The following is an 8,785-nucleotide window of genomic DNA, read 5'->3' as shown; positions in this document are numbered from 1 at the left end:
CTGCTCCAAATTAGAAGCATGAGTTAGGAGGGAGGTTGAAGTAGTGCATGCCACCCTTTTTCTGCACTTGGTGGAGAATTCGTAGGTTGCAAGCTAGCTAGCTAGTCTACAGCTTGCTGCATCCCCCCTTTTTTCTGCACTTTGTTTCCATTGCAAATCATATATCAGAACCTCATGATGAACCTATAATTAACTCCGCCCTTACATATATATATATATATATATGCCTAGCTGTCTGTCTAACATATATAATATATAAAACTTCAAACCCAAAATTAATGCACATTTGCTGACAACTCTTCTCAATTTTTTTCCCAGAAAAACATAAGTTTCTAGCTCTTGTTCCAATTACGAGAGAGCATGCAAGAGGACAGACAATATGGTTAATGTTTGGTCTTTTTCATTTTTTTAATCCCATTTTCACTCGAAAAGAAAAAATAAAAAGAAAACCCATTATCATAAAATATTATGGTTTGTTCACTCTATCTAGCTACTTTCACCGTGCTAGATCGGTAAAAAGTGAATCCGAAAGATAAATAAATTTGGAAAGATACAGGCCGCTGGCCACATTCAACGTATATAGCTACAACATAGTTTTTAATTTTTTTTTGGTAATCATAGGTTTGAGTTGCAATGACCATTAATGCTCGTTGCTTTACCAAAAAGAAAACAAAAATATATACTTTAATTAATGACTTATCATTAGTTTAATTTTTATCCTCCATGTGTCAGAATGGGAACCGTGCTACAGCCCCCGCTCTCTCTCCCGCTCTCAGTCCCGCTCAGTGTAAAATATAGTATTTTTTTATTTTAATTTTTTATACATGTATTTTTTTAACACTATAAAATATTTTTAAAAAAAATAAAAAAATTATAATATCATTAAAAAACACTTACTTAATCATTAAGTAAAAAAAAATATATTAAAAAAATAAAAAAAATGTAGCGAGACCGAAAGCGGGACTGGGAGTGGTGAGAGTAGCATTATTCCTTTGCAAAGAACCGTGCAAAAAACTGAATCCTCTTTGCTCATGTAGTCCACCTTAAACGAACGTACAAGCCCTATCTATCTATCTATAAATATATATATATATATATATATATATATATATATATATATGCTGGTCATGTGCCCGGTTCAATAGATGCATGCATGGCAATCTTCATAGTACTTAATCATGAAAAATAAATAACATGATTAATGTATATATGCAATTATTTAGGATTGATATGTTTGGATCCCAAACTCATCTCAACTCATTTCAATTCATCATTACAACTTTTTCAAATTTTAATACAAAATATAATAAACAATTCAATTTTTTTAAATTCCAAAGTGATAATAATATTCTAATAATATTTTATCATCTCAACTTAACATCCAAACGCATCCTACTAGTGCAATATGCACGCGCAATCAAATTAATTTATCATAAGTCAATTTTAAATTAATGGGCCAATTAAACTCAAATCCATGATCTCTTCACATGTTCTGCTGAGATAATAATTTTCGTAAACAGAAAGGCGACTTAATTAATTCGAGAAAGCGAACCAATTATTAGCTAGTCACGAACTTAAATATATATATATTTATATTATATAACGTGTTTTTTTTTTTTGGGCAGTCAGCAGACCACTAATTATGAAATTATAGAAATATATATATATATATATATATATATATTCGTGCTTTTTGCTGATCTCTAGCCCGTAATATATAATTTTTTGTAATAATAATACACACACATGAATTATTTTTACAATTATATTTTAAAATGAGCATATTTTTATAAAATAATGTTATAAATCATTTAATTTACAAAAAGTCTCCTTATTTAAAATATAATTATATAAACAATTGTGAAAATGATTGCATATCTATATTTTCTTATTTCTGAACTGCATGCATGATACGATTGGTCGGGGGGCCGGGGCGCTAGCTAAACAAATGTTGCAAAAGAAGGTGATCAAGTACTCTTTCTTTTTTTTTTTTTTTTTGCAAAATTTAATTATATCTTAATCGTAGATCAACTTTATTTAAGTACATATATAGATATAGGGAAACCCTTAAAAGCTGTTAGATATCATTATCAAAGCGTTCAAAAGGGAGTGGGTGGAGGAGGTGGCCATGTTACGGCCATCTCTATCCAATTATCGACCATCACTACTCAAATCATAAATAATCACCAAACAATTCTGTTTATGAAGAGTCATTATAAATATAACCTCTCATCATGCATAATATTTATATATGTATTATATATATAATATAATATAAATGCTACAACAATAAAGAGATCATCTTACAAAAATAAACCCATAAAATGATATGACTTCATATAATATATTAGATCTATTTTGAAATAAAAGTAATTTTACAATCTTACTTACCATATCAAGTCACATCATTTGTTAGGTTTACTTTTGTGAGATATCTTTGTGGCTAAAAACTTTTCTCATATAATATATGAGATTTAAACCCTGTTTGGATAGTGAAAGTATCTCATATCATCTTGTCTTATTACTACAACTTTTTCAAATCTTAAAACAATAATAATATTAAAAAATAATATTCTAATAATATTTTATTCAACTTTCATTTTTGATCTCAACTCATCTTATTTCAACTCACTATCCAAACGACACATTAAATTATCTAGAGTTTGTACTCAAACGATATAAAGTAACAAAGAAACAGGCATAGATGTTTGAGTGAATTTTGAATATTATTAAATAATACTCTATAAATGATATAAGATTCATATGTTTTATTTTATTTCACTCTAGGGTTTGAGAGATGGCTAGATGAGTAATGGTTAGTGACTTAGTAGCTAGGATTTTATTTTTGTGATTTTAGGGGTTTGAGATGACCTGATATCTCCACCTCAACTTGTCCAAAGCCTGGTTTCAGAAGCATCAGCAGCTCTCGTGGGCCAAAGGTACAACTCTCTCGACCTTCTACTGTTCTAAAGTCCTCTTCTCCTTTCTCTTCGTACATCTCCGTTCTTCTATCCCTTCCGTATCAGCTTACACCTCATAGAACGTACTAATTAATTTCACAATATCATTCAAGAATTCAAATTATATGAAATAATGGTTTTTTTTTTTTTTCCCTTTTCTGTAGTCTCTTCTTTTCCTCTTGTAATGGCTTTTTCCCCCTTTACTTTTGTCGGTTGGATTTGGAGTTACAATTTTTTTCATCATTTTCTAACAGAATTTTGTACCCACAAGGAGAAACCCACCTATCCTAAGATGCAGATAGATGGGCTAGTCATAATTTGTTTTCAAGTTCATCTTAAATATTCTGGGTTTATTCTTTTTTCTTTCAGTATTTACAGTGTGGTTTTGTATTTATTGGGATGTGGAATCCATCCATAGATTGCAATGGCAGGGCTTTCTTTGGGATCTGCAGCATGTCTAGCGCCAGTATAAGGTTTCTGGGGTTGTGGCAGTTGTAGATAAAGAGCGACAAACAGCAGAAAGAGCAAGCAGAAGCAACTCAAAGAGTCGTACAGAAATCAAAAAGTTATTGGAAGAGCCAAATCAGAGAGAGAGAGAGAGAGAGAGAGACCAGGAATCTGGATTTCCAGAGGAATCATGAGCAAACAGTGAGGCCTATCCACCAAGTTACAGCCCCAAAACAACAAGAACCACAAGAACAAGACCTTGGCACGAGCACCCACTGCCAACATCCAACTCCTCCAAACTGTCAACCCCTTGGTCAAGCCGTAAATTCCCATCAAACAGAAGCACCCAACAAACAAAATTTGGAACCAAACCAGAGACAATGAAAAGCACAGACAAACTACGGGCATGAAGAGCACCGGAGGAGAGATAGTCCAAGTCCAAGGTGGCCACATTGTCCGATCCACAGGACGAAAAGACAGGCACAGCAAGGTCTACACGTCGAAAGGTCCCCGGGACCGTCGGGTCCGGCTCTCAGCGCACACTGCCATTCAATTCTATGATGTTCAAGACCGATTAGGCTACGACCGGCCCAGCAAAGCGGTGGACTGGCTCATCAAGAAGGCGAAGTCCGCCATTGACAAGCTAGCTGAGCTACCACCATGGCATCCACCTGGTACTTCTAATTCTACAGCTGTACAACAACCAGACCCAAATGCAGGCTCAGCAGAATTGACAATAGCCGAGCAATCAGAGTCTTCTGGCTACGACTTTCTGCTCCACAGGCAATTAGAGGGGAACCCAGACGACAATTCAGCCTTCATCCCACCATCTCTAGACTCTGAAGCCATCAAAGATACCTTGAAATCTTTATTCCCCACAAGCTCTGCAACTTCCTCTCTTAATTTCCAGAGCTACCCATCTGATATAATTTCAAGAGCCTCCAACCCCTCCGAAGAATATCTTGGTCTATCCCTCCACTCTTTCCAGGATCATTCAACTCCAAACGACCATAACCTCTTCTCGGGCTCGGCTTCGATGGGGTTTGACATCAATTACCAAAGAATGGTGGCGTGGAACAGCGACACAAGCGGGGAACACAGAGGTGATTTTGTCTTCAACTCTCAAACGTTGCCACAACAAGCATTACTGGGCCAAGGCTCAGCATTTTCACAGAGGGGACCCCTTCAGTCCAGTTTTGCACCCCCGTTCCGCGCTTGGGATGATCTTCCCATTGCCACATCAGACCACCACAAAACACTGCCAATTCACCAGTCTTTGGTCTGTGGAAGCCGGTTTGCCACCGATACATTATCGGGGTTTTGCATTCCCGCCACGATTCGAGGTGAGGAAGAGCGGAGTGCCAATAAGCCGTCCTCTGCGTCTTCCAACTCCCGCCATTGATTGAACAAGATCTGAACTGTCTTCCTCACCATTAGGTACTGAACCTAGATTCCCGTTATTCAGATTTTCTTGGATGTTTCTTCTTCTTCTTCTTTTCTTCTTCTTCTAATGCAATTAATGTTTCTTGCCTTGGAAAATCTGTCAAGAAAACTTTTTTTTTATTGTTTTCTTTTCTAAAAAGAAAATAGTGAGAAAGTAGGAGGATATTTTGTTTCCTTGAGCTTTTTATAAGCGAGTCTTATTTTGCGAAAACTTCATCAGAAAGTATTTTCAATTGTGATAAGAAGAGTAAATTCGAGTTTCGCTCAAATCAAGTTTTTTTTTTTTTTTCTTTTCTGGAGTTTAAGGATTTTGAAGATCATACTGTTGGATAATCACACGGAAAGAAGAGCTTCTAGTCCAATGATCAATGGTCTAACGTGGGAAGAAATTATCGGCCGGTTGGATTCAACACTTGGCTTTTCTTACGAATAATTTGACTTCAAGTGTGATTTTATATTGGATGCTGCATTGTTTATAAAGTTGGCTGTTTAGCTGAACTTTGTTTAATACATGCTTAAGTTGTTCAAGTAATATGACTATATATTGAAGCTGGATTCTGGTGACTGGTCGTATGGTCCATGTTGTCTTTGATTGTGCTGAAAACACAAGTAGAATAATACTATTAATCTGCTCCACACCCAATTTTTAATTCATGAATGATGTCGTTAACCATGTGGAAAACAAGTTCTAGGTCCATTCTATACCTTCGAGAACCGTGCTAATTGAATCTAGTACCATGCATGAGTAAAACTGTTTTCAATCGGGTCTTTAGTACTGTGTTTAAACAAGAAAGAGATGTTTTCTTTAATTTATTTTATATCAAAAACAGGAGAAAATTGGCTTTTGTATTGTTTTGCTTTGCTCAGGTTTTTTTCTTTTTGGTCTCAACTAATGTAATGGAACAGTTGATGAGTCAAACCATGTCTAACACCTAATTTGGCAGTTTCTTTTAACGTTATCCTCCTTTTCAAACTCTTTTTGTGACTACATGTAGCGGGGGCTTTAGGAGATATTTGTGAAATGAGATGAGGTGAAAATTTTGTGAATAGTAGTAGGATGGTTTGTGAATAGTAATGAGATAGTTTGAATGTTTTATAGAATTTTGGGAAAAGAGAGAAAAAAATTAAATAAAAATATTATAAAAATAAAATATTGTTAAAATATAATTTTTAATATTATATTTATTTTAGGATTTGAAAAAGTTGATTTGCTTTTTATTTTTTGTTTGAAAGTTTAGAAAAGTTGTAATGATTAGTTTGAAAAAGTTATAATAATTAGTATGAAAGTATTTGTGTTTAAATAATATTTAGAAAAAAAATGAAATGCGATTAGATGAAATGGGATGAGACGAGACGAGACGAAAACAAATTTCAAACATCCCCTTAGAGCGGGAATTGGAAGACTTCTCCATGTGCAAGTTCAAGAAGATCTTTTACTGCGTATTTCAAATTGTATGCTGTCACAAGTTGATCTGCATGGTGTTCAATGACTTTTGTTCATGATTATTAAGGATTTTGGGCTAGATCATAAGTAGTATTATTAATAGAAGTCCACTTCGATCGATCTAACTTATATAGTACCGATACGGGTGACATCCACGCATTAAACATTCTCATATGGCTTCAGTGCATCTAGTGGCTGTCTTTTCTGCTGTTTCCGTGAGACTTTGACTGGCTCATGAAGCACTTCCTCGGAAAAATTATTGTAGACAATTCAGATAACTTGGGAAAGGGTGGATTGCGAAAAGAGGAGCTGAGAAGTTTTGGTTGCTTCTCGATCTGTACTCAATTGTTCAGGACCATGTTGAGACTACATCTAATGGTTTGGTCGATCAAAGATGGCAAAAGAGAAGCATCTAAATGATACATTAATTGCATATATATGTTTGTTTAAAAACCCTTAAGAGTTCTCTTTTCCCCAGGCTGGGGGAGGGGGGAAGATATCTTTGCTTAAGAAGTCTGCAGCTGCGTGTATAATAGCAGTGATCTCAGCTTGCTGATAATTAACAGAATCAGCTTAAAGTTACCGCATTTCACACGATGATACGTGCCCTAAAACGAGTACAAATCCAATTCAGACATTTCTGCACTCTGGTCAAAACCCAAGCCGATAATCGGATTCCTTACCCGCCCATACCTTGGGCAGGTACAAGTAATCTGGTACCCAGGTTTTATTTAAAAAAAGAAAATAATTAGTTTTATGTACAAAACTATGTCGTTTTGATCTCCAACATTATTTTATGCATGCATTGTGTGTTGCATCACTTACATGCATGCATGCATGCATTTTATAACATTATGAATATTGGACTTCTTTTTTTGTTTTATATCATGCATTATTCAAAAAGGAAATTAGATGTTTCTAGCTAGGTTTAGTTGTTCCTTTGTCGACATAAGATTTATTTTCCATTTTGATATATTTTTATTATTATGGGCAATGGATAATGTTCAATATTTTGAGATTTATTTCATTGTCTTTATTATTTTTTCAACATTGTTTACTTTCTTGGAAAGAAATTAGTAAATTTTTTATAAAAAAAATTGGGTGTTTGCAAAATTTGGATACAGGTAACCGAATTTTTGGATTTCAAAAGCTTGATCAATCTGATCGAGTACCTACCTGAGTTATATATAACTTGGGCTAACCTGGGTCGGTAATCGACATAATCTGCATACTTAACACTTTATATTCTAGATCTGATGGTGTGATGGTTAGAAATGATCACACCTTGCCTATCACTCGCATTGGTAAAGCTACTGTTGAGTTGGACAATCTTCTCTTTGCTTAAATGATGTCTTGGTAGTTCCAAAAATTAAGAAAGATCTCATTTCTGTTAGTCATTTGTTAACTGATTTTCCACTTATTTTGGAGTTTGATGATCATGGTTTTGTGATAAAGGATAGGACATTTAATCAGATAGAGGCATAGGGAAGGAAGCATAAGGGCCTTTGCACCTTTGATTCATCACCTGCTGATGGAGGTTCACAAGCTCTATTCTCTACTTGATTCAGAAAAGTTAAAAAAGCTTGGTGGCTTGAAAGGATATATAGTGCATCCTCACTACAGAATAATTGATTATTTGAGCCAAAATAAGCTTATATGCTATGATATTTCAGATTCTAAGTCTCCTTCCATATGTACTAGTTGTCAAATGGGCAAATCTTGTGTTTACCATTTTTAGCTATTACTAATGACAATAGTACTACTTTCTTTAAAATACATTGACTTATGGGGACCAGCCCCCATTATCTCTAAAGACAAGTTTTGGTTCCATGTGATTTTTACTGATGACTACACTAATTCCACTTGGCTCTTTCCCATGAGAAAGAAATCAGAATTGGTTTGCTATTTTGACCAATTCTATAAGTTTGTAAGTTGTCGGTTCAATGCCAAAGTTAAAATCTTCTAGAGTGAAAAGTTGGTGAGTTCGGAAGTAATGTGTTCATGCAGGTTTTGCTTGATAAATGCATTCATCATTAGTCTTCTTGTCCAAAAACACCAAAATAAAATGGTAAAGTAGAAAGAAAACACCACAATATCAATGAGTTGGGGTTAACAATGATGTTTCATGCTCATTTACCCTCACGGTTTTGGGTAAAGTCCATCCGGCCGTGACATCATTAATGATTGTTTCCATGATTTCTGATTTTCTTGTTTTCTCTTGCATGGTAAGTACCCAGATTACACGAGTTTTCGTGTTCTAGGCTCAAAGTGGTTTCCTTACCTGGGGTGATTATCACACACACAAACTAGAACCCAAGTCTCTCCCTTGTATCTTCATCAGGTACAATAGTAAACATAAGGGCTACAAATATCTCTATCCTCCCACATGTCGAACCTATATCTCAAGACACATGGTATTTGATGAGACAAATTTTCCTTATTCTTAACCCACTAAACTTTATGACAACTCATCGCTTAAGGGGGAGCTCAC

General features: G+C 34.9%; 1 protein-coding gene across 4 annotated transcripts; it reads left to right on the top strand.

The window, feature by feature from the left end:
* The first annotated feature begins 2,796 nt into the window (after nucleotides 1-2,796).
* LOC108993883 (transcription factor TCP4-like) lies at nucleotides 2,797-8,027 on the top strand. Of its 4 annotated transcripts, none has more exons than XM_035695297.1 (3): nucleotides 2,797-2,939; nucleotides 3,379-4,844; nucleotides 7,750-8,027. In XM_035695297.1, exon 2 carries the CDS (start codon nucleotides 3,814-3,816, stop codon nucleotides 4,807-4,809), a length of 996 nt encoding a protein of 331 aa, XP_035551190.1. In that variant the 5' UTR covers nucleotides 2,797-2,939; nucleotides 3,379-3,813; the 3' UTR covers nucleotides 4,810-4,844; nucleotides 7,750-8,027. The 4 variants fall into 4 exon arrangements, with proteins under 4 accessions (XP_035551190.1, XP_035551189.1, XP_018824477.1 ...); XM_035695296.1 differs by lacking the exon at nucleotides 7,750-8,027 and adding an exon at nucleotides 5,157-5,486; XM_018968932.2 differs by lacking the exon at nucleotides 7,750-8,027 and adding an exon at nucleotides 5,151-5,486.
* The last annotated feature ends 758 nt before the right edge of the window (nucleotides 8,028-8,785 follow it).

Source organism: Juglans regia, chromosome 10 (genome assembly GCF_001411555.2).
Source record: "Juglans regia cultivar Chandler chromosome 10, Walnut 2.0, whole genome shotgun sequence".
In the NCBI taxonomy this organism is placed as follows: domain Eukaryota; kingdom Viridiplantae; phylum Streptophyta; class Magnoliopsida; order Fagales; family Juglandaceae; genus Juglans; species Juglans regia.
This window is presented reverse-complemented; position numbering and strand designations above follow the sequence as displayed.